A 26,418-nucleotide genomic window follows, 5' to 3' on the forward strand; every position below is an offset into this window, starting at 1 on the left:
GCCTCTACTGTTCAGACTATGACTGGATACAGGAAGATCCCTCATAACTTCTTCCTTCTTCCGGACAACATGCACCTGCAGCTGTGTCGCAGCATGATGGAGATTCAGAGTGATGTATGTTTTCATTTTTCACTTTTATATTACCATGGTGTAATGCTAGCATAACATATAACGCAATATACATATCCTTTAAACTCTTTTACACATGTGTTTTCCTCTGTATACCCACAGAATGTCTACAAGTCTGATTACAGCAACTACTGCAAAGGTCTAGGGTGGGTCCCTATTGGTTCTCTGGATGTTGAGAAAGCCAAAGCTGCTAAAGCTGCACTGGATGAAAGAGGCTACCGCCAGCATCCCAGCAACTTCAAATTCACAAGCAAGACTGATGCCATGAACATGACTCTGGCTATGACCAACACAAAGCAGATGGACCAAGTAAGAGTGCCTTCTTGTTACAGAAGATGCAATATTCTTTCATCTCTCTTAACATATGCTGACGTATTAATACATATCAGACCAAACGTTCTTTTACAAGTATCCTTTCAAAAATCACTGTTCTTTTTTCTTCCCACTAGGCTTCCTACAAGGCCTCTGGCGAGAAGTTCGTGCACACCTATAATCTGCCAGCTGACGCCCCTGAGTTCCTCCAGGCTAAATTCAATGCCCAGACACTTAGCGAGGTTAGTGTACAGAAGATTTGATTAAATATCAAAGTTAAGCAATGTTTGATCAGCCAAATATACAAGTCAACAGAATCTGACTTGCCTGAAGTGTATATCACTGTCATCTGTGTACCAAACATTGTTCTAACACTTTCCTTTTTATTTGCAGAGCCACTACAAGCACAAGTGGTTAGAAGATATTGCCAAGGGATATGACATGAAGCCTGATGCTATTCCTATCTTGCATGCCAAGCAAGGCAGACATATTGCCAGCAACGTACGTCATAAATGCATATAATAAATCACTAGCATATAATGTATTCAGAACTTTTTTTTGACGTACCTGATTCCATATATTGCAAACACATAACTATTTCAAATTCCTTTTCTTTTCAGGTGCAATACAAAAAGGAGTATGAGAAGGCCAGGGGCCACCACGTTGGCTTCCGTAGCCTCCAGGACGATCCCCTGCTGGTTCACTACATGGAAGTGGCTAAGTTGCAGAGTGACAAGAACTATAAGAAGGACTACCAAAAGTCCAAGCTNTTTGTTTTTTTTATGCTCTTGCTGCAAAGTATATCAGAAATTAAAACATGTGATACTGTACTTCACAGGCTGTCTACAAAGCTGACCTGAAGTGGCTCCAGGGCCTGGGCTGGGTCCCTATTGGCTCAGTTGAAGTGGAAAAAGCCAAGAACGCCGGACAGATTTTGAGTGAGAGAAAATACCGCCAGCACCCCAGCACTGTTCCATTCACGAGCCCCACAGATGCCATGAATATTGTGCTGGCAAAGGGTAACGCTCAGACCATGAACAAGGTAGACTTCATCGCTATCTTGCTTTGCAAACCCATTTCACTCTGGTAATCTCTTTAGTCATTAGCATCAAATAACGCTGTGATCATCTGTGCTTCATTGCAGCGTCTCTATGTTGAGGCATGGGAGAAGGATAAGACCCAGCTTCACATTAAACCTGACACTCCTGAGATCGTCCTCTCGCAACAAAATGCAATCAACATGAGCAGGGTGAGTGTAATTACTTTTGTACATGATCTGAAGATGAAGCTTGCCTTGTTTGACATACCTACGTCAGCAAGACTGACTCTTGTCTTAAGGGATTGACAATCTTTTAGCTGTTTACACTAATTTCCATAGAATTTCAATTCCTGTTTTTGTCAGTTGTGTGTACTTATTAACCACACTAGGAAATTATATATATTGTGCTTATTTGAAGTGCCAGGTGAGATTCTAGGCCTTACTGCAGGCCTTATTAGCCCGTAATTAGGCCATATAACAGTTAGGTGGCACAAGTAATCTCTGTTTGTCATTGCAATTAAAAGTATTCATATATGTATTATTTTCCAGAAACTATACAGACAAGGTTTTGAGGAAACCATCAGCAAAGGCTATTTCCTCCCTTCAGATGCCATCTCTGTGAAGAGTGCTAAGGCCTCCAGAGACATCATCAGTGATGTGAGTACCATTTATCCGTTGATATGATCACTGCCACGATGTGAGTGGTGTTGTAGTTGTAACATTAAACATTTTTTTCTTATTTCATCAGTACAAGTACAAGACAGGGTACCGCAAGCAGGTCGGTCACCACATTGGTGCCCGCAACGTAGAGGAAGACCCTCTGATTATGCTGGCTCTGAACTCAGGCAAGATCGCCAGTGACGCTCTGTACAAGAAGGACTTCAACAAGTCCAAGACCAAGTTCAACCTGCCAGTGGACATGTTGAGTCTTGAGCTGGCCAAGAAATGCCAGATTCAGGTCAATCACGCTAACTACATCACCCGCCTGCACCAGTGGACTTGCCTTCCAGACTCCAATGATGTGGTTCAGGCCAGGAAAGCTTATGACCTCCAGAGTGATGTGAGTCCATCTGTAATACATTTGGTGTATTATGCCATGTAAAGATGCGTACATGTTTTGATGTATGTGATTTTCCTCCTAGGCCGTGTACAAAGCTGACATGGATGAGATTGTAGGCGTAGGATGGGTCCCCATTGGTTCGCTGGATGTGGTAAAAGCCAAGCATGCTGGGAAAATCCTCAGTGATCGTCTCTACAGGCAACAACCACACACTTTCAAATATAAGAGTGACATGACTGCCATGCCCATGGTCTTGGCCAAATCAAATGCTGAGATCATCAACAAGGTATAATATTCCTCTTTTAATTTCTCTGCTCATCTGTTCAGTCTTTTGCTGATGATTTAATTTCTGTTTTTTCTTTTTTCTTTTTCTTTTTTCTCACCACAGAGAAACTACATTGCTGCTTGGGAAGCTGATAAAATCAAGACTCACGTGACCCCTGACCTGCCTGAGCTGTTGCTGTCCAAAGCTAATGCATACAACATCAGCATTGTACGCTTTTGCCATTTTTAAACTTAATTTAGTTTTGTACATTCCTGTTTTATTTTAGAATTAATTCTTAGAAATTCATATTAATTTACAATTCTATTTCCCTTTCTTTTCCAGAAACAATACAGGGAAGACGTTGAGAAGATCTTCAGAAAGGGCTACGACCTTAGGGCTGATGCTGTCTCTGTTATTGCTGCCAAACATGGAAGAGAAATAATCAGTGACGTATGTAACGTATAACTAAATGTTTTTCTTCTCCCTATTTCCCTTTGTGCCTTCTCCCTATTTCCCTTTGTGCCTATATATTTGTTGTTACCTGTCACTTAACTCTTTCTTTCTCCACAGTACAAGTACAAGGCAGGATACCGTAAGCAGGTTGGCCACCACATTGGAGCCCTCAGCGTCAATGACGACCCTCTTATTGTACTGGCTCTGAACTCAGCCAAGATTGCCAGTGATGCACTGTACAAGAAGGACTTCAACAAGTCCAAGACCAAGTTCAACCTGCCCGTCGACATGCTGAATCTTGAACTTGCCAAGAAATGCCAGATCCAAGTCAATGACTTCAACTACAGAACTCATCTGCACAACTGGACCTGTCTGCCTGACTCCAACGATGTGGTCCAGGCCAGAAAGGCTTATGACCTGCAGAGTGATGTAAGTATTAGGAGTTTCTCATGATATATTTGTTTAACATTTGTATATTTTTCTTTTAAAAACTAAATGCGACTCTTGTTTTCCTCGTGTTTGTAGGCCGTGTACAAGGCTGACATGGAATGGGTCAAGGGAATGGGATGGGTGCCAATTGGTTCGCTTGAAGTGGAGAAAGCCAAAAAAGCTGCAGAGATTCTGAGTGATCGGAAGTACCGTCAACATCCCAGCAACTTCAAGTTCACTGCCAAGACAAGTGACATGCCATATGCCCTCGCTCTGGCCAATGCCCAGATCATGGACAAGGTACAGATAGCACTTCTTTTTTACTCTTATTTCAAAATGTTCTGGGGCTCTGAAAGTATTATGCCAAACCTCTGGCAAAATGTGTCAGTACATTTTTATCTTTTATTTTTTGTTAACAATGAAAAGAATGACTTAAAAAGATCTCTCTTTTTTTTTTTTTAAAGTAATGTTCGAAGACTCAGAAAGGATCCCTTCTTAATGTATTAAATATGTGAATATCTGTTCTTTACAGAAAGCTTACATTTCTGCCTGGGAGAAAGATAAAGTCAACCTCCACGTCATGCCTGATACCCCAGAGATCGTCCTGGCCAAGCAGAACAAACTCAACACCAGTCTGGTAATGCAGTGTCTCTTCACATTGCTGTATAAACTAATGAAGATAAATCTTATAATACCTAATAAATCTTATTAGTCATCGTTAACCATGTTTCTTAATAAATTCTCACATGAAGAGAACTGTCTCTATACTGTAGGTACTGTACTTTAGGTTGTGGTCTGTAGAATACGGTGTAGATGATATGCTAACAGCATCACTCTTGTTTCCCTAGAAATATTATCGTGAAGGCTTCATGGACACCATCAACAAGGGCTACCACCTTCCCAAAGATGCAATTTCTGTTTTGGCAGCCAGGATGTCCCGAGACATCGTCAGTGATGTAAGTTTGTGTCCCACTGTTTAACATTTTCATATTTCCTTCACTTTTTTTTTTGCAAGCTAAATTTCTTTGCTAATTTTCTTATTTAGTAGTATTATGTAAGTTGCTGAGTGTATTATGAAACTAATTGAAACATCTCCATCCCCACGATCAGTACAAATACAAGGCTGGTTTCCGCAAGCAGTGTGGCCATCATATCGGTGCACTCAGCGTCAATGACGACCCGCTGATTATGTTGGCTGCTAATGCAGCCAAGATCTCCAGCGACAATATCTATAAGAAGGACTTCAACAAGACCAAGACCAAGTACAACCTCCCAGTGGACATGCTGACAATCGAATTGGCCAAGAAATGCCAGCAGCAAGTGAATGACTTTAACTACAGGACTCATTTGCACCAGTGGACATGCCTGCCAGACTCCAATGATGTGGTCCAGGCCAGAAAGGTCTACGACTTGCAGAGTGATGTAAGTACACCTTAAATTTGCTGAGCTTGAGGAGAGCTGGTGAAGTAAGGGAGGTTTATTTGTAGCCTCTTGTTCTCTGCTTGTTTTTACTGTTAAATCAGACATGTTGCTGTTTGTATCGCAGTTATTTTTTTCCTAACAGTTTCAAATTTAGATCTGTCAATGCACCTTAATGAAAATCCATTTTAGGACATCCTGCAGTCAGGAAAATTCAAAAGTACAAGAAGAAAAACCTTATTTATTAGGGTTAAAACTGATATATTTTCTTCAGGCTGTGTACAAAGCTGATCTGGAGTGGCTGAAGGGATGCGGCTGGTCACCTCAGGACTCTGTGGATGTTGTCAAAGCTAGAAATGCCCAGACTGTTCTCAATGAAAGGCTGTACCGCCAGCACCCGAGCACTGTCAAGTTTACCAGCGTTGTCGACCTCCCGGCTATTGTCTTGTCCAAGCAGAATGCTGACAACCTCAGTGATGTGAGTAACAATTCTTTGGTGAATTAACATGAAATGTTTTGTACAAATATCTTTGTGAATGAGTGCATCAAAATAAAAGACGTTAATATTCTTCTTTTCCTTCTGACAGTGGAAATATAGGGAGGTCTGGGATAAAGACAAGCTCACCATTCACCTGCCATCTGACATCCCCTCCGTTGTACTGTCCAAGGCCAATGCTGTTGCTATCAGCAATGTAAGTTTGTATTATTACAAGCTCTGCTCCAGTTCTGTCCATAAATGTAAATGAATATCTCATTTGTTGAAGGGTATTTATTTAGTCCTCTTTCTTGTACTGTGCAGAAACTGTACACAAAGGCATGGGATGACCAGAAGGCCAAAGGCTACCATATCAAGGAGGATGCTATCTCTGTGCTGAAGGCCAGAGCTTCCAGAGATATAATCAGTGATGTAAGGAACAAATTCTGACATTAATAATTGGTCGACTTGCTAAATTTTCATTAACCTTTTGCCTCTTCTCTTTAGTACAAGTACAAAACAGGATACCGCAAGCAGGTTGGTCACCACATTGGTGCCCGCAACGTAGAGGAAGACCCTCTGATTATGCTGGCTCTGAACTCAGCCAAGATCGCTAGTGATGCTCTGTACAAGAAGGACTTCAACAAGTCCAAGACCAAGTTCAACCTGCCAGTGGACATGCTGACACTTGAGCTGGCCAAGAAATGCCAGATCCAAGTCAATGACTTCAACTACAGAACCTATTTGCATCAGTGGACTTGTCTGCCAGATTCTAATGACGTGGTGCAAGCCAGAAAGGCCTACGATCTCCAGAGCGATGTAGGTTTATGTTGGTGCTCATGGATAGTATTCCTTCACATACACATATCTGTATCTGATATTTACATGCCTTGTAAATACATGAATAAATTTGCCTGCTTTTTTTCCTTAGGCTGTGTACAAAGCTGATTTGGAGTGGCTACGTGGATGTGGATGGATGCCACATGAGAGTGTGGAAGTTATGAAGGTGAAGAATGCTCAGAAGGTCCTGGCTGATGTAAGTTTGACACCTGACGAACCTCACACTTCCACACACACTTGAAAATATTAAGGAAATGTACGCGTTGGGTCAGTTAATCTCAGAATTATTTTTCTTACATGTCTTTCTTGCTGTTTTCATAGAGAGGCTACCGTGTGAAGTTGGATGAACAGAAATACACAGTTCCAACTGACAGAGTTGACATTCTCTGTGCCAAAAATGCTGCTGAAGTCCTGAATGAGGTGAGGATGACTGTTATTAAGATCCTATTTGGATGTTTTAAGTTCCGTCTTCAGGTGAACCACTTGGTGGGAAAGGGCTCACTGGCAGATTTTAGTTGTTAATAGTGGCTCATTTTTGTTCTTTCTTTCTGCTCAGGCCAAATATCGTGAGGCCTGGCACCAGGACAAGACCAAATACACACTGACCGACACTCCAACTCTTGCCTCAGCTAGGGAAGCGGCTAAGAACGTTCACCCGGTGAGACTGACTCCTAATGGGTGGTGTTTGCGACATATTTCAATTCAAAAATACTTTCTTATATCCTGTCTTATAATTAGCTGAAATTCTGAAATTATGAGAAACCTGTAATAACTATTTAATCTCTTATAGAAACTGTACACCGAAGGCTGGAACAAGGTCAAAGCTACAGGGTATTTTATGCCTGGAGACGCTGTACCCATCAAGCAGTGCATCCTTACGAGTAAAGTGCAAAGTAATGTAAGTAGTCGGGCAAACTTGCATCTGAAAAACCCATTCAAATTATTATTGATTTAACTCTATTTTATTGTCTGTTCTGTAGCATAAGTACCTGGAGTCATACCGCAAGCAGGTCGGTCACCACATTGGTGCCCGCAACGTAGAGGAAGACCCTCTGATTATGCTGGCTCTGAACTCAGCCAGGATTGCCAGTGACGCTCTGTACAAGAAGGACTTCAACCAGTCTAAGACCAAGTTCAACCTGCCAGTGGACATGCTGCAGTTTGAACTGGCCAAGAAATGCCAGATCCAAGTCAATGATGACAACTATAGAACTCGCCTGCACCAGTGGACTTGTCTGCCGGACCAGAACGATGTCATCCAGGCCCGCAAAGCCTATGATCTTCAAAGTGACGTAAGCAAACAAACAAGGACTTATTAATCACACTCACACAATAAACTGACAGAAGCATCTGTCTTAACTTCCTAGCTGATACATGTCTCGGTTTCTGTTTACAGAATGTATATAAGGCTGACCTGGAATGGCTCCGTGGATGTGGCTGGGTGGCAGCCGACTCTGTTGATCACGTCAAGGTCAAGAAGGCCCAGGAGATTCTCAATGAGGTATGTTTATTGTACTGCATTCTCCCTTTGGATTTTGCTGTCTCTTTTATAACATTTTACTCATTTTGGTATCAGCACATTGTGTTTTAACTTGATCCTGTAATTGTATTTGCAGAGGCTTTACAAGAAGGGTGCCAAAGAAGCCTTTGCAGGCTTCACCCTGATCGTGGACCGCCCTGAGATCGTTTTGGCAAAGACTAATGCTGCCAACCTCAGTGATGTATGTAAAATCTTACATTTAAAACGGCTGAACTTCAAAAAGCATGTTAAGAAGCAGTAATGAAATCTAAATTCTGATGTTTTCTTTCTACTACAGCTGAAGTACAAAGAGGCCTTCAATGCAGAAAAGGGTCATTACATTGGTTCAGAAGATACTCCTCAGCTGGCCCACAGCAGGGAGGCAGCTAAGATCATCAGTGAGGTAATGTAAAAATAATTAGCTAATTAATAATTTTTTTTCATTGCATATCAAATATTCTTCTTAACCTTTGTGCCTGCTTTGTGCAATTTCAGAAACTCTACAAGCAGACTTGGGACGAATCCAAGGCTACAGGCTACCAGCTAAACCATGAATACATCCCACTGGTCACCGGCAAGAAGGGCAGGGAGATTGTTAGTGACGTGAGTGTCTCACACTTGGTGCATATGGTGTCAAATGCTTTCTTTCTTACATAAATATGTAAACAAAACTAACACTTTTTTAAAATTGTGAATCCAATCAGGCCAAGTACCATAAAAATCACGAGTTGGCCAAGGGTCACTACATGGCTGGAACTCTTGTGGACTTCCCTGAAGTGATGCGCTGTGGAGAGCAAGAGAAGGGCAAAGGCCTGGTAAGATATCAATAATAGCTTTCCCATTTATTCAGCAGTATTAAGACACTAAAATACTTCAGCAATTTGCTATACAACTGCAAAATATCTAGAATTCTAGTGATTATTAACAAATAATGCTTTTAAAATCTAGATGCAAGAGAATGATGGTTTTCAGTCAGAAGGTTGCATTTACTCGTAAAGACCAGAGGCTGCAAAGCTAATTTTACTCATGTTGCATTTTTAATCATTTACATTGCCTTTATGACTGAGATTAGGATTTAACATCCTCTGCATTTCATCTAGATCTGTGTCGTGTTGTTAATCCATAGCTTTCTATGATTTAAATGCTTTTTGCAGAGGCTCTACCAGAAGGACTATCATCAAAACAAGACCAAGTGCCATCTCCCACCCGACATCATCGCTAACCAGGTTGCTAAGCGGTGCCAGGACATGCTGAGCGATGTCCTTTACCGCACCTACCTGCACCAGTGGACCTGCCATCCTGAGCAGGAGGACGCCATTCGTGCCCGCAAGACCAATGAGATTCTCAGTGATGTAGGTCCCTTTTCTTTGCACATTCTGCTCCCTGCAGTCGACTGAACTACAACTCCTCAACAGCTTTGAAATTTGAAGCAGTGTACTCAGTTTGACTGTCTTTATATGTGCGATATATGGTTGGCTTATATTTTTTCTCTTAATTAAGGCCTTTTAAAAGTGAGGGCTATTGTGATATAAGTTATTTTAAAGTTGCTCTCATTAGGTGAGAATGTTTTTGTTACTACAGTTTTTATGACAAGAAACTCTATTCCAAGTTAATTATCAATTAAATATGCAGGATATACAATAATAGAATAATCTGTAACTTTGTGCTTTTTGCTGTTGTTATGATAGGTGTTCTACAAGGATGACCTGAACTGGATGAAGGGTATCGGTTGCTATGTCTGGGACACACCGGAGATTGTGCGCGCCAAGAAGTCCTACGAGCTGCAGAGTGATGTGAGCAATAACACAAAAGATCACAGAAAGGTTATACATAATGTATGTTTTATTGAAAGTTCATTTTATAAATTTACTTGTGTTGATGTTCCCATATAGCTCAAATACAGAGACGAGGCCAAGAAAGAATTCAACAATTACTCCATTGTGACGGACACCCCAGTTTATGTGACTGCCGTCCTGGGTCACACCTGGGCCAGTGATGTGAGTGAGCTGCATTGAAAAGAACATAAATAGTGTTTAAGTTTAAAAACCATTACTGAGTGCATTAATTAAACAATTGTCTTTAACAGCTCAACTACAGGGAGGCGTATCATAAGGAGAAGCACTTGTACACCACTGTTCTGGACACCTACGATTATGCCAGATGCCACAACTTCAAACACTTCTTCAGCAACGTAAGTGAAGTGATAAATACTGCTGTCTTTAATTCAGTGACAAAACTTATGAGTGGCATTTTTTTTTTAAACCTAACAACGCATTAATGATTATATCCTGGCTTTTCTGTCAACAGAAAAACTACACTTCTGCCTGGGACAAAATCAAAGCAAAGGGCTACCAGATTCCCCATGACTCCCACGCCTTGCAGCACGCCAAAAACCAAAGGGTTGTTCTCAGTGGCGTAAGTTCAAGACTTTTGTTGATTTCATTCCATATTTTTAGTCGACTGGGTTTTTTTTCACATCTGAGTTTGACTTTTGACCTCTGAAAGACAACCTAAATCTACTTGCCCCTTTAGGTGAAGTACAAGGAGGATTATGAGAAGTTCAAATCCCTCTACAGTCTTCCCAAGTCACTTGAGGACGATCCTGCCACTGCTCGTTGCGTCAAAGCTGGAAAGCTGGTTCTCGATGTAAGTTGAATATCTTTTGCCACTTTTTCTTGCCCAGTCTGCATTTCTTCTCATGAGAAGGCACTGCACTGCACTGTAACATGCATCTGATTCATGGTGCAAACATGATGCAAGAACTGAAAGAACCACCTGCTGTCCGTCTTTACAGCGTCTGTACAAAGAGGACTATGAGAAGACCAAGGCCAAGAACCACATCCCTCCAGACATGCTGGAGATCCTGTCTGCACGCAATACCCAGTCCACCGTCAGCGGCATCAACTACCGCAAATATCTGCACCAGTGGATGTGCATGCCTGACATGCAGATGTATGTCCAAGCACGCAAAGTCAACGAGCAGCTCAGTGACGTGAGTAAAACTCCTCACCTTGGTATTCTATGCTAGTTACTGAATAGCCACAGCAGCTACACATACAAAGTTAGAGCGACATTCTTCTGTACATTTTGTCTGCTATATTATATTTAAAGATCTGATATCAATCAGTGTATCATTTTTTATCTTATACGGTGTGAGATAATCTCATATTTTAACAGAAAAACTTGTGCTTTATCTGCAAATGGTTGCAAAAAGTTTTTAATAAAATTGTTGCTGCTCTAGGATTTTGTTCCAGCTCATGGAATGTCCATACTTTTTCAATCCCCAAAACTGTCACGTTACAAACAAATCTAATGTAAACACAAAATTCACTTAACTTGTGTATTTTCTCCCCAGATCTTCTACAAGGATGATCTGAACTGGCTGAAGGGTATCGGCTGCTATGCCTGGGACACTCCAGAGATCCTGCGTGTCAAGCACGCTGGCAACCTCCAGAGTGAGGTTAGTCCACCAAGCAAATGACTTTCCACTGTTCATTCATATTCATAATCGGAAGCAATGCTGACTGCTGTGTTTTTATTTCAGAACAAGTACAGAGCCAAAGGTGTCGAATCTTTCAAAGAGTATTCTGTGGTGACAGACACTCCAGTGTATGAGACAGCCAAGCAGAACGCTCAGAACCTGAGTGATGTAAGTGACTGTTTTTTTTATTTTATTTTATTTTATTTTTTCCTAATATAATTCAATACAAACAAGAACAACACTATACAGCTCATTGTTTTTCTTCTCTTTTTCCAGCTTCACTACCGCTATGACTACAACGCCAATGTCAAGGGCACCAACACCTCTCCTGCTGTTACCATTGAGACAGAAAGAGCTCGCATGGCCAACTACATCCAGAGTGATGTAAGATGATATTCCTGTAATACTCAGCGTACTTGTTTAGGAATTATCGCCATACATATATACAGTATTGATGCTGTAAAAATGTCACGAATTGTGGCAGGAAGGAGCACCCGACACAAATATACAACGTATTATTCATGCTAAGTAACCCCACTGTGTCTCTAAAGATTATTCATAATTTGAATTCCTACTGGTCACTTGTGACTAATATGTTGACAATTAGAAGAAAAATACGTTTAAAACAATTTATGCACTTTTTTTTTTTTAGGAGTTTCAGTCTGTTTTTTAAGAGTGACAGTTTGGCCTAATTTTCCATAAGTGTATTTCTGCACATCTAGTGGTACATGTGTTTTTCAAGCTGACAAGCGAACCATCTCACCCTGTTGTGTTGGCTTCTCCCAGAACTGGTACAAGGAGGGCAACAAGCACTTCATGCCCACTGGTTACTCGCTGCCCAGCGACACCCCGCTCATCAAGCAGGCTAAGATGAACAGCGTTGTCGCCAGCAACGTAAGTCTTTCACAGTCTTGAAAAGTTTGTATATCCCATACTTTTGACAGCAATTTTTACTGGATCACACTTTATTGCTTTTGTCCGTGTAGGTGAAATACAAGGAGGCCTATGAAATGATGAAGGCTAAGGCCTACACTCTTCATCCAGAGGGTGTCAACTTTGTCAATATTAGGAAAGCCAACAAGATCACCAATGAGGTAAGAAAACACACATCTAACTTTGTTGACCCAGACATCGGTAATATTGTATGTTTGAATTACCTTGTGATACTTTTACTGGCTGATACAATCTCATATATGCTTGCTTCCCCAGCGTCTGTATCGTGAGGTCTACCAGAAACAAAAGGACAAGATCCACACAACCTACGACACCCCTGATATCAGACAAGTCAAGATGAACCAGGAGCACCTCAGCAATGTAGGGAACTATTTACACGCTGTTTATGGCCTTCATGTTGCTGTTTTTGTTTATGCTGCTTTATGGAGTTGAAAATTATTTGCTATTTATGCCACCTTTTTGTTCTTCTCTTATCCTAGTTGTGCTACAAAGAGAAATACAACAGTACCAAGGGCCAGCTGATCTCTATGCCCATTACGCCCGAGCTCATGCACTGTTACCACGTCAATGAGATCACCAGTGAGGTATGGAGAGAACATTCACAAGTTTGAAGCAGATCTACTTTAGTTAGAAAAAGTTGGTTAAAATCATTTTGTGTTTTTAGCTGAAATACAAAGAGGATCTGATGTGGCTGAGAGGCCTCGGCTGCTTCTTGTACGACACCCCAGAGATGGTCCATGTCCGCAACATCACCAAGCAGAGGGTATGGAATATCCGTTTATATCACATCCTTCCTTTTCATTCTCACTGGAGCTTGTCTAGTGGCAATTGTTTGACCTGTTTTGTTTTTTTGCTTTTACCGTGAAGGTGAACTACCCAGTGGATGCTAAGAAGAACCTTTCTAACTTCACCGTGGTCCTGGACACACCCGAGTACAATCGGGTGACTGAGTTGAAGACACACATGAGCGGCGTGAGTTGTTCTCCAAGACGCACTTCATGACTTTATATGTGTGGCTTCACATGATTTAAATAGCACACAGAAAACAAATATTGCAAACGATTTGATTTAGAGTTTGACTTGCTCTTTGACTTTCGCTCCTTTCGTTTTAGCGCGTCTACAAAGCCCAGAGCAAGGAGGAGATGGCTAAGGTTACCACCACTGTGGACTCTGTGGAGATTCTGAGAGCCAAGTGGGCCCAGCAGCTGACTAACAAGGCAAGCTCAACCACAGCACTGATGACTGGATGCATTGTATGTGTGTATCTTTCCTGCTGATCAAATCATTGTTTTGTCCTTTTATTTATAGTACATGTACACAGATCTGGCTGCAAAGGAGAGAGCTCATTTCACGCCAGAAATTGACACTCCAAATATCGGCCATGCCAGAAAAATGAAAGTGGTCTGCAGTGATGTAAGTCTTCCCTTTCAATATTATTTCGTTGTTGGGTTTTGTTGCTGTTTATCAGAGGCTACCTTTATTATCTCTCACCTCTGTAGAATTCAGGTTAAATAATAATTTGTATTTTTATTCAATGACATTAAGCATCATACTTTCTGCTACAGAATTTGAATGACTGATGTATTGCATAAATTTTTCCTTTCCTCAGAACAAATACAAGGAGCAGTATGAGAAGATGAAGCACAGGTACACTGCCATTGCTGATACACCTATCCTGATCCGTTCCAAGAAAGCCTACCTCCAGTCCAGTGATGTGAGTATGCTCATTAAATAACCCCAGGAAATCTGAGGCTGAGGCTATATCAAATTATTTTAGGACTTTAAGTGAAATTTTGGTATTACTGGTCAGTGTTGCTCAATAGATTTTAAAGCAGTAGAAATTGGCTACATTTAAAGAATTTCATTAGCTTATGGTGAATTTCTGTTGCCTATGATGGTCTAAATATTGGTTTTGCTTGTTTTAATTCTAACTTTCCAGCATTCCACGACACACTACTTGTAAAAACCAGTGCAAAAATCTGGCTTTTGCCTTTGAATAATAATGACCAATATAAAAATGCTGCAATAAATTCAGCTGCTTCTGTTTGGGTTTGATAAACATCTGACACATTTTGTATTTCATGTCTTTAGCTGCGTTACAAGGAGACATTTGAGCTTTCCAAGGGCCACTACCGCACAGTCAAGGATGCTCTGGACATCACCTACCACCGCAGAGTCACTGACGACATCAGCGAGGTCAGCAAATGAAATTAGCTGCTTCATTTTTACACTTAAAATATACATAACTTTTATTTGAGCTCTTTCATCTCATTTACTGTCTCTCTCTGCATCTCTTTACCTCAGGTTAAATACAGGGAAAAGTACATTAACAGTCTGGGTACATGGAAGTCCATCCCAGACCGTCCTGAGTTCTTCTTCAGCAGAATTGTCAACGATAACGTCAGCAACGTAAGTAATCGTGACTTAAATTATACACCGCATGTTAAAATATTCACAGTAGATAGAAGGATATATATTATCATTGACATACTATATAAATTAAGATAAGATAAGCCTTTATTAATCTCACAGTAAGAACAATTGCAGTGTTCCAGCTACAAAAAGGAATCAAGCAAACATGTAGAGAACATCAGTAGGAAGTAACAATAAACAACACATTTTGATGATGATTTTTACATATGTGAATATTCAGATACTGCACAGATTTCTCTGGATGGGTATAATAAAACAACAACATTGCACTTATTTATGTATTATAGTATTGTGCAGATTCTTCTATAACTAAAAACACTGTCATAAGAAGTACTGACATTGCACAGATTTGTGTATTTTGAGAGAAGTTGACTTTGCACCAAATATTCATCATGCATGGATTAAATGTTTCGATGATGCACCAGAGTGAAATATGTCTATGTATCTCGTTTTAGGTCAAGTACAAGGAGGACCTGGAGTGGCTGAAGGGTATCGGCTGCTTTGTGTGGGACACACCTGAGCTGGTGCAGGCTGAGAGGAACAAGCAGCTGTACAGTGAGGTGAACTATCAATTTAGTTCATAATTTACTATTTATAATGTCAGTAATATTTTAAAATCTTGTCAAAGTGCTTATTTGTTTATTTCTTACTCAATAAATACCATATATTGCCTTTTATATCACACCTTCTTGTTGCAAGTAAGTTTTTTTTATTGTAGTCTATTCATCTTATTTCAATCTTTGATGTTGTGTTCTATGTGTTTTTGCTAACAGAGACTGTACAAAACTTCCTTTGAGAAGAACAGAGCCAACTTCAAGTATACTTGCGACACTCCATTCTTCCAGGCTGCCAAGAATGCCTCCATTCTCATCAACGATGTGAGTTCCTTCATTCTTTAACCAAATACAGTTATTAAAAAATCGATGTAATTAGTTTGTTGAATCCTATTTGTAAAGCAGACTGTGAAATTATTAACTACAATTCTATGTTTTTGCATCTCTATCGGACTCTCAGTGTGAAGGTAAAATATGTATTGCTTTATTTTGTCTTTTGTTTCTGTTTTGTGTAGCCATAAAGTGTTTTAAATGTGTGAATTTATCTTCATATCAGCTTGTTTTAAACCTCCTTTCTTCCCTGAAAAGTTTAATCACATGAGAAGGGCGCTGCTTTTTCTGGACATTTGTTTTTAACCACCTTCTGACATTCTGAGCAGAGGGCCTACAGAGCTAATTATGAGAAGACCAAGGATAAGTTCACCATTACTACAGAAGATCCTAGATACCAGCTGGCCAGGGAAAACAGGAAGATGAGCCAGGTAAACGTCCTGGTTGTGTTGACCGACCGGCCTGTTTCGCCCGCTGCTACCTCCAGTCCGTTGCCTCCAGACCTCTGACACTGGTGCATGAGGTTGTCGACAGACCTGCTGATGGTGGTCGTCGCATGGCTGTCATAGTGCCTTCATAATGAAGACCAATCTCTACTTTTAGTCTATCTCCCTTTTCATCTCTTACAGGTCCATGTGAATAGCGCCACTCAAATAGCAGCGAGATTGCTATCTTGAGTGAGCATGATTCTTCTTTATCTGTTCCATCAGAAAGACATATTAAAGATTTATTCAATTCCACTTAATATGTCCAAACAGATCTTCTGATTTTTCAAATTTATCATAATTAAAGATGATCATTTGTAACTCTGGGGCACAGATAAAGACAAACAGCTCCATCGTCGCACTTGGATCTCCGGAGTTCTCCTCCAGTCCTCCCAGTGTTACTGCTGTTTTACGTTCATATCCTCAATTTTGGCATGCTGTGTGTGTTTGTTGTTGTTGTTGTTGTGTGTGGACAGGGAATGTATAAATCCAGAGCAAAGGATCTACTACGGAGTGGCTGCAATGAGCTACTCCGCCCTGACATCCTCACAGCCCTTTACCAGTCCACTATGGGCAGTAAGGTAAACAGCCAGAAAGCAGTGAACTGTGGTGATTCTGATCCCTGTCCACAAACAGACGAGAAAAACAGCCCCTGTGTAGTTTTTGGTCATAATTGGCGGTGATTTTCTCCCTGCTCTTTACTGTTTATGGACAAGGTCGGATCACATCAGATACTCATCCCCTTTCCATCCATTAAGTCCACTTAAAAGTGATTTTAACTTCCATAAATTCCATGTGCTAATCACTCCATCACTTATTCACTTCTCTTCATGATTCCTTGATCACTGAAACTTTAACTCATCTCAAAATGTGGTGCAGTATTTGCCCATTTGCATACAGAAACGTGTCCAAAATGCAGCAAATTGCAGGAATTGATGCTTTTGCAGGCATTGTTTATCTGTGCGTTAGTCACCTGTTGTATAGTTAGACATTTCTTAAAGCCTAGAAAGCAAGTTTTTAGTTTTTAGACTTTTTTTTTTTTTTTTTTTACATTTCTTAAAGCCTAGAAAGCAAGTTTTTAGTTTTTAGACTTTTTTTTTTTTTTTTTTTTTTTTTTTTTTTTTTTTTTAAATCTCAATTAAAGGGCCAAAGGCAATATTTAAAAAAACAAAAAAACAAACACTTTCACAGTTTTTTCAAGTGTACACATTTTCTTTATTGAAGCAACACTGTTATTATATCAGCCTCAGATTCGATAAGCAGTAAATAGAATAAGTTGGATTGCTGGTCTCCAAGAACCATGTGGGCACTGCAGGTAACATATGTCCTTGTCTTCATTTTCACCTGGAAAAATAACTCTCTCTATGTTTGCATGTGTTTCATGAAGCATGTTTTTCTAAACTTTTCCATGACACCACTTCACTCACTACACATCCTGTAGTATTTCTAAGTAGTGACAGGTCACACACTGCATGCTAGTTCACTGTTTCTGACTTTGCTCTGATACTGTTAAAGGAACTATCCAAGAAAAACAAGAACAAAAAGAAAATGGTTAAATCGTTCTTACACATTAGCTTCATTATGTAAAAACAGAATGTAAGTAGTTAAAGTCAGCTTATCTAAATCATCTAGATTGACTACAATGTGTCTTTTTTAGAATATATTTCCAGCTTTTCTTGGATGTTTTTTATATTTAATGCATAGATTAGAAGCAAGACAAGTTGTCAGAATACACATACAAAATTGACTACAGTGGCAATTTCATTACGGCGGATTCTAACTTTCTTGCGTTTACACGTTATCCTCCATCAGTGGAGGTACAGGGAGCAGTACGAACGTGCCAAAGACAAGTTCACCTCTGTCCTGGAGACCCCCGAATATGAGACCCACAAGCGCAGCAAGAAGATCAGTGATGTAAGTTTTGTCTTGCTGCTTTATTAAATCCACTATTCCTCTATGATGTTTTTATTTATTTTGGTTTGTGTTGAATTTCTCCTGACTATTTGATGATGTTTTTTTTCCTCAGATCATCTACAAAATGGAGTACAACAAGACCAAGGCTAAGGGTTACACCTTGCCTTATGACACTCCACACCAAAACCACATGAAGAAGGTCAAGGAGATCACCAGCAATGTAGGTCCCACTCTGACTGACTGCACTTCCAACACTTTTTTTTTTCTTTACAGAGGAATAAGAAGCCAAAATATGACATGCTTGTTTGTATTTGATTGTGTTTTTTTAATGCATCTTGCAGCTGAAGTACAAAGAGGTGTATGAGAAGAGCAAAGCCCAGATCAACATGGACCCTGAGGCTCATGAGATTCGTGCCGCCAAGGAGGCCTACAGGAACATCAGCAATGTAAGCATCTTCGGTGACACTATTAAGAAATGTCACCTTCTGTTCATTATTTAACTGGAGCTAAACTCAAAATACTTTCTTTTTCTTTAATTTAGCTTGACTATAAGAAGAAGTATGAAGCAACCAAAAACAAGTGGATCTGGACTACTGACAGACCTGACTTTGTCAACGCTGCCAAAAACACTTTGCAACAGAGTGATGTGAGTTGGTGCTTCTATTTTTAATGTGTCATTGAATTTTTTTTTCTTTTAATTTTAACAACATGCATCAGTTTTGTTCTGACTTTTGTCCCATTGTTTTATCCCACAGGTTGAGTACAAGTATGACAAAGAGATGATGAAGGGCTGTGTGATACCTGTAGTTGATGACAAGTACACAATCCTGTACAAGAAGAACGCTGAAATTGCCAGTGATGTAAGTTTTCCCCTTCTTTATTAACAACTTTATGATGTTTCTGAACATTGTTTAGAATGTGTTAATTTACATGTCGTAAACTGATATTGTATTATTTCTTTCCTCCAGGTCAAGTACAAAGAGAAGTATGAGAAATCAAAGGGCCAGTATGTGCCTGTTCAGGATACTCCTCAGATTCTCCATGCCAAGGCTGTGCGTACTCTGGTATCAGAGGTAAGAACCAGTCCATGGAAAATCTACCAGTATGTGTACACTCTTGAGTAAACCTTTGTCAGTTACAGGTTTAAAAAAAAAAACATACATGACTGCAACAATATTTCTGCTCTTTATATCGTTTCTCAGAGCAAATACAAGGAGGCCAGTAAGAAGGACATGCAGTCCGGCTCCTTCACCACCTTGTCTGAGACTCGTGACACTGCTCACAGCAAGGAGATCAACAAGCTTATCAGCGGGGTACAGCTGTCACACATGTGTTTTACAAAATGAGTACATCCATCCCATAATCCGGGACTCCTTTCTGTGCAGTCGGCTTGACATTCGGTTTTCTCTCAACAGAAACTGTACAAAGCCAAGTTTGAGAAGGAAAAGGGCAAGTCAGTGTACAACAACATGTTGGTGCCACCTGATGTTCAGCACGCAATGGACGTGGCCAAGAATCAGAGCAATGTGAGTCATCTCCGCAGTTGTTGGGATAGTTTCACAGTTTCTCTCATGTATCTTTTGATGTTGGGCTCAATTTTTGGCACAAACTGTATTGTATCTGGATTTCTGCCAAACCCCACAGTTCGCCTATAAGAAAGATGCCAAAGCCAACCTGCACTACACCTCTGTAGTCGACCGTCCTGACATCAAGAAAGCTACTCAGGCTGCGAAACTTATCAGTGAGGTAAATATCAAGTGCTTGTATGACACTATTTGCAGGTTAAAGATTAAAATCTGTACGCACAAAGGTGCTTAAAACCTATTAACCTGTACATATACAAGGTTGTGTTTTACACACCTGTGACTACACAAGCCCGTTTTTTTTAGGTTGCATAGATGTAGACTCACCCTTTAAGTGGTAATCTCAAGATTTTCATTTACAAAAGTCTGTTAAATAAGACTTGCTCTAGAACTCGCCTGTATCTGAAGTGCGTACTGCTTTTTAGATTTGCAAGGAAATGTCACTATGGTTTAACAAAACCAGCTGACTGTCAGCATCATTCATCTCTGGGATGTGAGGATGAAAAACACACCTGCAATTGCCACTTATCGCCATTGGTGCTGCCAAGAAGAAGAATGTACCTTTGAGATGGCCGCTTTAAACAGATATTTTCAAATGAATATGTGATAATACTCAACTGCTCATTGCAAGATATTAAACCTTTAAATCAGGCAAAGCAAAGAAGAAGAGAAAATCACCATCCATTGTACAGAATTTCAATGCAAAAGCAATGATTAGACCTACAAATATAAAATAAAGAGTCACGACCACATACTAAGCTGCTTCGCTGTCGAACTGAGAGATACAGAAAGTCATTCCTGCCAACAGCCATCACCTTAAAAAACAAATCTGACTGACTGACAATTAACTGACTGAATGATTGTGTATAAAATGATGTTGTATAAAATATATGTTATATTGATTTTATTTTAAAAAGTGAGCTTTTACAAGATTGAATTTCCCTTCTGGGATAAATGAAATATTTTTCATTTTATTTCATACTGATCACTGAAGTCTGTACACGGTCCGCTGATTCTTGTTGTGTCCGTCAGGTTGGCTACCGTGAGAAGGCCCGTGAAGAGGCCAGCCGTGGAGGTTCTCTGGTCCACCGCCCAGACATCGCTTTGGCAACTGAGGTGTCCAAGCTGACCAGCCAGGTACACCAAACTAAATGAACCATTTGTCTCATGAAGCCTGGTGCCAGCTGTGTCACTTTCCCGCTGGTGTCCTATAATTGTAATCTCCTAGAAAAAGTCTCTCTAATTTATGTATTTACTTTTACGACTGCTGGAATTTAGCCAATGGCAGCCACTTTCCACCGGCAAGGGTCAGCTGCCTGGGGTTCATTAATATTTGCAGACGAGTATTGCTGTGGTAGATGCTTAGCAGCAGTCCTGTTGGCCTAATGATAGAACTAAGAGCTCTTCCATAGCGCTGCCTCTGCCATCCTGCACTATAATCCATGTCTTCATCTGTCACTGTGACTCCATGAAAGTAGATGTGTATGTTTAACTGCTCATATCATTGAACTTGTCCCACCCCTTTCCTTAAACCTGTCCTCCTACACTTCTCCTCTTCCTACATCCTTCTACACTTACCTAATCTCTCCGCTCTCCTTTCTACTTATACAATGTCCTAGTCCGTGTGTTCTCATCCCTCCATCTCACTGCGCTTTGTAGGTGGAGGCCAAGACCTCCCTCCATGGAGCTGCTTCCTATGATACCCCCCAGATGCGCCACATTAAGAAAATGAGTGCGGTGACTAGTGATGTAAGGAGGTTCATGCCCTAAAACTGAAGGGCTGCTGCTACATGTCTGTGTTCTCTGTCTTTCTGTTCCCGTCCCATCAACTCCCGTCCCAACAATTGATTTTACAGCAGAGTTCTCTGAGCCTTGAATGCAAAACATAAGAAACTTCTCTACAATAATAATAATTCACATCACCAAATCTTACAAAAAGATTTGCCTTGCAATTTGTTTTTGCAGTTTAGCAGTCTGTGCACCCTCTACTTTTTTTTTTTCTCCCTTCCTTGAGAAGCTCTGGCTCATTGCTAAGCATAGACAAGAGCATTACTGCATTAGCTGTACTGGTGCTAATACTGTATGTTTATTTATATTTGTATAATTTTCCCACTTTCCTCCCCCAAGTCTCTTAGTCAGTCTGTTTCTGAATGTCAAAAGGAAGGATTTTATGAAAATGAACAAGCTCCCTGCATCTGAATTCTTCTTGAAAACATGTGTAAATCTAGCAGTCAGCTACTCCCTGCTTCATTTTAACCTGAACATTGGAGGGCAGTGAAAACCCTCATAAATTCTGATACCATTCTAAAAAAGTGAAGATGAATTTATAATTATTGCTAGATTTACACATGCTTTTTTATACCATGTCTCACCTTCTTTCTAAAGCTGTTTGATCTGCAGATTGAAAGAACAGTCACCTCCCTCCCTGAAACATGACCACAAACATTCTGCCACATCTTCCATATATACTCTATTATATATGAAGTCCACGTTTGTGTTTATGTGGAACGCAGAATGTTGTATTCGGCTCTGGTCACACTAAAATGCATCTTGTTTGACAATATCAAAAGTGGATGTCTTTGAACATAGATATAAATATCACTAGGAACACATAAACAAATCAGCACCGCAATACTGAGTAGTGTCAACTCTAACAAATCAGAAATATTTACTTCTCAAAATCAAGAACAAAATATCCACTCCATTCACAGGTTAGGAGAAATTTCCAACTGATAAAATCAGATGTTCACACCGTTTCTTGCCATCTAGGAGTAAATAGCACTGCGATTGCTTAGAAGTAAAGTGATACATGGGGAGAAAAATAGTTTAGGAGAAACACAGCTTCACTACAGATGTTTTTCTTGCATAGCAAACAAGTAGAAACTAAAGTTGCATTTTCATACTTCACATACAGCACACAGCATGTGAAAAGCTTTTACACAAAGACTATTTGTGAATGACTAATCCTTTTGTATACATTGTCAAACACATGATGTTGTCCTATAGCTGATTCCACTGTGATGGAGTCTGTACATCGACAGCTGGTGTTGGTGTCCTCAAAGTTACTGCTGATACTAACTTTCACATTTATCCAACCACAATAGGTGAAGTACAAGGAGAAGTTTGATAAGGAGGTGAAAGGAAAGAAACCACAATATGACCTGAAGGAGAGTAAGATTTACAAGACTTTGAAGGATGCCAATACACTGGCTAGTGAGGTAGGTGATCACCTAACTGCAATCATTTCACACCATTACTGTTAAGATTTCCCCATTTCATTCACCAGCTTTTGGTTCTTTGGGAGCTTTTTAGAGCTTAATCACAGTGGGACAAAGTAACTGATGCGTTTTAATCTCTGTCTACTGTTTGAAGATTTGTTGGATGAACAAAGTAACATAGTTTTCCAATAAAGTGAGCTAGACAAGGCCAGTCTTAGCCTTTATTGTAAAACTCTTTCAAAATCTTTGTGGCTTTGTCTCACTCTTAGTGAACATAAAATGGACGTATCAATTGCCCAAAAACTAAAGATTCTTACTCAAGACACATTCTGAATAATTTGGTCTCATGTTTATTGGTCCTTTTATTATGTCTTTTTTTCTGTATGTGGTTTGTTTTATCTGTTAGAGTATGGGTCGGTTTGTTAATGTTTTTGGTTTTTTTCTCAATTTTTTTTAATATAATGAAATAATAATAATAAAATTCCACACAATCTAGTAAACACTTTAAGCAGGTGAGAAGGCAAGTTTATTTATATAGCACTTTAATCATACATAGAAGTTATTCAAAGGCATTCAAATCTTTTCTGGTAAAAGTAAAAAAAAAAAAAAAGGTAAAATACAAAATACAGCAAAAGAACATAAAATAAATCCATTCATCCATTATCTATACACTGCTTAATCCTCACTAGGGTTGCGGCGGGGCTGGAGTCTATCCCAGCTGACAGGTCACCAGTCTATCACAGGGCTACACTTAAAGACAGACAACCAAGCACACTCACATTCACACCTACAGACAATTTAGAATCACCAATTAACCTCAACATGTTTTTGGACTGTGGGAGGAAGCAGGAGAACCCGGAGAGAACCCACGCTGCACGGGGAGAACATGCAAACTCCTCACAGAAAGATCCCGGGTGTCCTCACACATAAAATAAATCAACTAGTTAAATCAAAAAGTACAGACACAAATTTTGTAGAATAATTAAAACTGTGGTTTAAGACAAACCCTAATTAAGCAGTTTTTTAAGCTAAAAGACTTTTGTCTCCAAAAATCTATCATAAATCCACATTAACAGTCTGAGGAAGTCAAATTTCAAATGCAAATGTCACCTGCTGTGAGTTGTGAAAATTTAAAATTGCAGTATTTGTTAATACAACCCACAGGTGAAGTACAAGGGTGACCTGAAGAAGATTCACAAACCTGTTACCGACATGGCCGAGTCTCTGTCCATGCAGCACAGCCTGAGCACCAGCAAACTGTCCAGCCAAGTAAGCTCTCATCAGCCTTTAACCCTCTCACATCCCCACCCAGGAAGCTGCTGCGGCTCCGTTTCAGTGCTCCTTCTGTGGTTCACTGAAATGTTCCTGAACTCAGCGCTTCCATCACCTCATAGTAACAACTCGACATGGTGTAGTTATTCATTGATTTATTCACTAAGCTCCATCATCCAAACCTCCATCATTCAAACCTCCATCATTCTGTCACCTCATCTGGTAGTGATCCTTACCCTTCTCACCTGTACTATCACCTTCTATAACCTCTATTGCTTCACTTTTTCCTCCCATAGTTCAGAGAAAACTTTCTTAATGACCACTTAACACACAAAACCCCCTTCTCCTCCACTGATTTAAATCATTCTTCATACGATTTGTAACTCCCCCCAAATAATTCTCACTTAAGTTTTAAGGTTGCTATTTCTGTTTCCATCACAAAATATAAAGCATTTTCTGCTATGTAATGAATGAGAGTAAACTCCGGAGAGACATTCTTCTTCTCATTTGCTGTACTGAGCTGCTTCACTTTACTGGGAATTCCCTGTAGTACCGCTACAAGAAGAAATTTGAGGAGAGTAAGGGTCACTACCACATGATTCCTGACACACCAGAACAGCTCCATCTCAAGGAGGCTTCTGAACTTCAGAGCAACGTAAGTGGTTCCAACTCTGGGGGTCAACAAACACTCCACCCACCTAAAAACACAACTGTGGATTTCAACTGTCGGCCACTTTCTTGTCAAACAGATGTATGTACAATATCTGCTTCTCAGGACTTAATTTCCTGCAATTAAAGGGGGACAGTGCTAAATTTGTTAATCATTTTAGTTGGTGGCTTAAAACTGTACCAGTGGGTTGTAAATAAGCTTCAAGCTTACTCTGATACAACAGCTGAAATGGAAACACAATTGTTTATACTGCCCATCGTTGCTCTTAAAAATGAATCTAAAATCTGAAAAATTTACGGTCAAATACAAACATATATATATATTTATTTATTTTTTATTTTTTTAATATGAATTCAAACATTATTTAGAGGACCACAGCGGGGGTTTTATCCATTCACGTACAATCATGTAAACATAAAATTGCTGTTAACCGTTTTTCAGTTTGATATTGTGTTTCAGATTTTGACATTTTCTATCATTATAGTATAAAATAGTCAACTATTAAATCATTAAAACATGCCCGAGTTGTGCAATCCTTCCCAATAGACAAACAAAGCAGGCCTCGTGAATCTATCTGCATTTACATGAATAATATGGAGACCCTGTCTGGTGAACAGCAAGTTTGTTAGCTTGTTAACTCTCTAAAATGAACAAATCCTGTTAGTGTCTATAACATTATTCTTCTTTACAACTGGTTTCTGGTAACATGTACACATTCTGGAGGGAGCAACGGTCTAGAGTCACATGTCAGGCGTTTTAAAGCATGAAGGGAATGTTTTCATGGTTAGCAAAAACTTCTACATATGAAAGTTTGATACACAGAGATGAGTTTGTAGGAGTTTAATCAATGACCAGAGAGGTGCTTTAACTTTGAATGAATGCAGTCTTGAATCATACTGTGATAGATTATGTCTCAAGCACGTCACAATTCTCCTTTTTGATATTCCTTCCATACAAAATTTAATGGAAGCCAACATAGTTTAAAAAAAAAAAAAAAAAAACAGGCACCGCCTTTTAAATAGGGTTATTATTATCCTTTTACGCATTTCAAGCTGTGTACATTACTCACTACATGCGCACACAATCCTGCACACTGTAAATGTTTCATTTACTTTTTATTACTTTCAGAATTCCCTGGATTTGCTATACTTGATTCTGTTTTGTCTTGTTACAACTACTATATATTGACTTGCAGCATATATAAAATATTTTCATTCTTTAAAAAAAAAATCTACTTGTCAGTGTTATGCACCAAAACGCCACATCAAATTCCTCATTTATAAAAACCTACTTGGCAAAAACAAACTGCTCCTGGTTTCTCACAGTTGACATCACGTTTGTGTGGCCGTTGCAGGTGAAATACAAGGAGAAGTATGAGAAGGAGAAGGGCAAACCCATGCTGGACTTTGAGACGCCCACATATGTGACTGCTAAGGAGGCCCAGCACATGCAGAGCCAGGTAAATACGTCTGTCATCAAAGTGTCTACAGGTCTCGTACATTTTCTTTTACAGGCCTCTCTCCCAAGACTCTCAAGTGCCTCCTTACACTGTATATTAACCTGTATTGTGTTGCCTCTTGTTGA

The 26,418-nt window shown here is 39.8% G+C and overlaps 1 protein-coding gene across 1 annotated transcript in view; it reads left to right on the forward strand.

Annotated features, from left to right (window-relative positions):
* The window catches only part of neb (nebulin), a 64,218-nt gene that overhangs the window by 21,800 nt on the left and 16,000 nt on the right, over nucleotides 1-26,418 (forward strand). The window contains exons 36-105 of the mRNA XM_008290459.1: nucleotides 7-114; nucleotides 232-438; nucleotides 579-683; nucleotides 835-942; nucleotides 1,062-1,214; nucleotides 1,280-1,483; nucleotides 1,586-1,690; nucleotides 2,030-2,137; nucleotides 2,229-2,540; nucleotides 2,623-2,826; nucleotides 2,929-3,033; nucleotides 3,148-3,255; nucleotides 3,376-3,687; nucleotides 3,784-3,987; nucleotides 4,220-4,324; nucleotides 4,536-4,643; nucleotides 4,798-5,109; nucleotides 5,381-5,584; nucleotides 5,694-5,798; nucleotides 5,906-6,013; nucleotides 6,089-6,400; nucleotides 6,513-6,617; nucleotides 6,743-6,841; nucleotides 6,978-7,079; nucleotides 7,212-7,319; nucleotides 7,402-7,713; nucleotides 7,818-7,922; nucleotides 8,038-8,142; nucleotides 8,239-8,343; nucleotides 8,436-8,543; nucleotides 8,645-8,755; nucleotides 9,095-9,292; nucleotides 9,629-9,733; nucleotides 9,833-9,937; nucleotides 10,027-10,131; nucleotides 10,248-10,355; nucleotides 10,473-10,586; nucleotides 10,735-10,932; nucleotides 11,296-11,400; nucleotides 11,485-11,589; nucleotides 11,698-11,805; nucleotides 12,208-12,315; nucleotides 12,408-12,515; nucleotides 12,631-12,735; nucleotides 12,855-12,959; nucleotides 13,040-13,138; nucleotides 13,243-13,347; nucleotides 13,488-13,592; nucleotides 13,684-13,788; nucleotides 13,985-14,089; nucleotides 14,467-14,571; nucleotides 14,680-14,784; nucleotides 15,264-15,368; nucleotides 15,582-15,686; nucleotides 16,022-16,123; nucleotides 17,990-18,091; nucleotides 18,204-18,311; nucleotides 18,433-18,537; nucleotides 18,633-18,737; nucleotides 18,847-18,951; nucleotides 19,060-19,164; nucleotides 19,294-19,404; nucleotides 19,507-19,617; nucleotides 19,736-19,837; nucleotides 20,707-20,811; nucleotides 21,334-21,423; nucleotides 22,779-22,892; nucleotides 24,057-24,161; nucleotides 24,715-24,819; nucleotides 26,189-26,293. Of these exons, the coding sequence (XP_008288681.1) occupies nucleotides 7-114; nucleotides 232-438; nucleotides 579-683; nucleotides 835-942; nucleotides 1,062-1,214; nucleotides 1,280-1,483; nucleotides 1,586-1,690; nucleotides 2,030-2,137; nucleotides 2,229-2,540; nucleotides 2,623-2,826; nucleotides 2,929-3,033; nucleotides 3,148-3,255; nucleotides 3,376-3,687; nucleotides 3,784-3,987; nucleotides 4,220-4,324; nucleotides 4,536-4,643; nucleotides 4,798-5,109; nucleotides 5,381-5,584; nucleotides 5,694-5,798; nucleotides 5,906-6,013; nucleotides 6,089-6,400; nucleotides 6,513-6,617; nucleotides 6,743-6,841; nucleotides 6,978-7,079; nucleotides 7,212-7,319; nucleotides 7,402-7,713; nucleotides 7,818-7,922; nucleotides 8,038-8,142; nucleotides 8,239-8,343; nucleotides 8,436-8,543; nucleotides 8,645-8,755; nucleotides 9,095-9,292; nucleotides 9,629-9,733; nucleotides 9,833-9,937; nucleotides 10,027-10,131; nucleotides 10,248-10,355; nucleotides 10,473-10,586; nucleotides 10,735-10,932; nucleotides 11,296-11,400; nucleotides 11,485-11,589; nucleotides 11,698-11,805; nucleotides 12,208-12,315; nucleotides 12,408-12,515; nucleotides 12,631-12,735; nucleotides 12,855-12,959; nucleotides 13,040-13,138; nucleotides 13,243-13,347; nucleotides 13,488-13,592; nucleotides 13,684-13,788; nucleotides 13,985-14,089; nucleotides 14,467-14,571; nucleotides 14,680-14,784; nucleotides 15,264-15,368; nucleotides 15,582-15,686; nucleotides 16,022-16,123; nucleotides 17,990-18,091; nucleotides 18,204-18,311; nucleotides 18,433-18,537; nucleotides 18,633-18,737; nucleotides 18,847-18,951; nucleotides 19,060-19,164; nucleotides 19,294-19,404; nucleotides 19,507-19,617; nucleotides 19,736-19,837; nucleotides 20,707-20,811; nucleotides 21,334-21,423; nucleotides 22,779-22,892; nucleotides 24,057-24,161; nucleotides 24,715-24,819; nucleotides 26,189-26,293 (9,153 nt within the window). The remainder of the gene's footprint in view (nucleotides 1-6; nucleotides 115-231; nucleotides 439-578; nucleotides 684-834; nucleotides 943-1,061; nucleotides 1,215-1,279; nucleotides 1,484-1,585; nucleotides 1,691-2,029; nucleotides 2,138-2,228; nucleotides 2,541-2,622; nucleotides 2,827-2,928; nucleotides 3,034-3,147; nucleotides 3,256-3,375; nucleotides 3,688-3,783; nucleotides 3,988-4,219; nucleotides 4,325-4,535; nucleotides 4,644-4,797; nucleotides 5,110-5,380; nucleotides 5,585-5,693; nucleotides 5,799-5,905; nucleotides 6,014-6,088; nucleotides 6,401-6,512; nucleotides 6,618-6,742; nucleotides 6,842-6,977; nucleotides 7,080-7,211; nucleotides 7,320-7,401; nucleotides 7,714-7,817; nucleotides 7,923-8,037; nucleotides 8,143-8,238; nucleotides 8,344-8,435; nucleotides 8,544-8,644; nucleotides 8,756-9,094; nucleotides 9,293-9,628; nucleotides 9,734-9,832; nucleotides 9,938-10,026; nucleotides 10,132-10,247; nucleotides 10,356-10,472; nucleotides 10,587-10,734; nucleotides 10,933-11,295; nucleotides 11,401-11,484; nucleotides 11,590-11,697; nucleotides 11,806-12,207; nucleotides 12,316-12,407; nucleotides 12,516-12,630; nucleotides 12,736-12,854; nucleotides 12,960-13,039; nucleotides 13,139-13,242; nucleotides 13,348-13,487; nucleotides 13,593-13,683; nucleotides 13,789-13,984; nucleotides 14,090-14,466; nucleotides 14,572-14,679; nucleotides 14,785-15,263; nucleotides 15,369-15,581; nucleotides 15,687-16,021; nucleotides 16,124-17,989; nucleotides 18,092-18,203; nucleotides 18,312-18,432; nucleotides 18,538-18,632; nucleotides 18,738-18,846; nucleotides 18,952-19,059; nucleotides 19,165-19,293; nucleotides 19,405-19,506; nucleotides 19,618-19,735; nucleotides 19,838-20,706; nucleotides 20,812-21,333; nucleotides 21,424-22,778; nucleotides 22,893-24,056; nucleotides 24,162-24,714; nucleotides 24,820-26,188; nucleotides 26,294-26,418) is intronic.

Source organism: Stegastes partitus, unplaced genomic scaffold, assembly GCF_000690725.1.
Source record: "Stegastes partitus isolate 25-593 unplaced genomic scaffold, Stegastes_partitus-1.0.2 Scaffold674, whole genome shotgun sequence".
In the NCBI taxonomy this organism is placed as follows: domain Eukaryota; kingdom Metazoa; phylum Chordata; class Actinopteri; family Pomacentridae; genus Stegastes; species Stegastes partitus.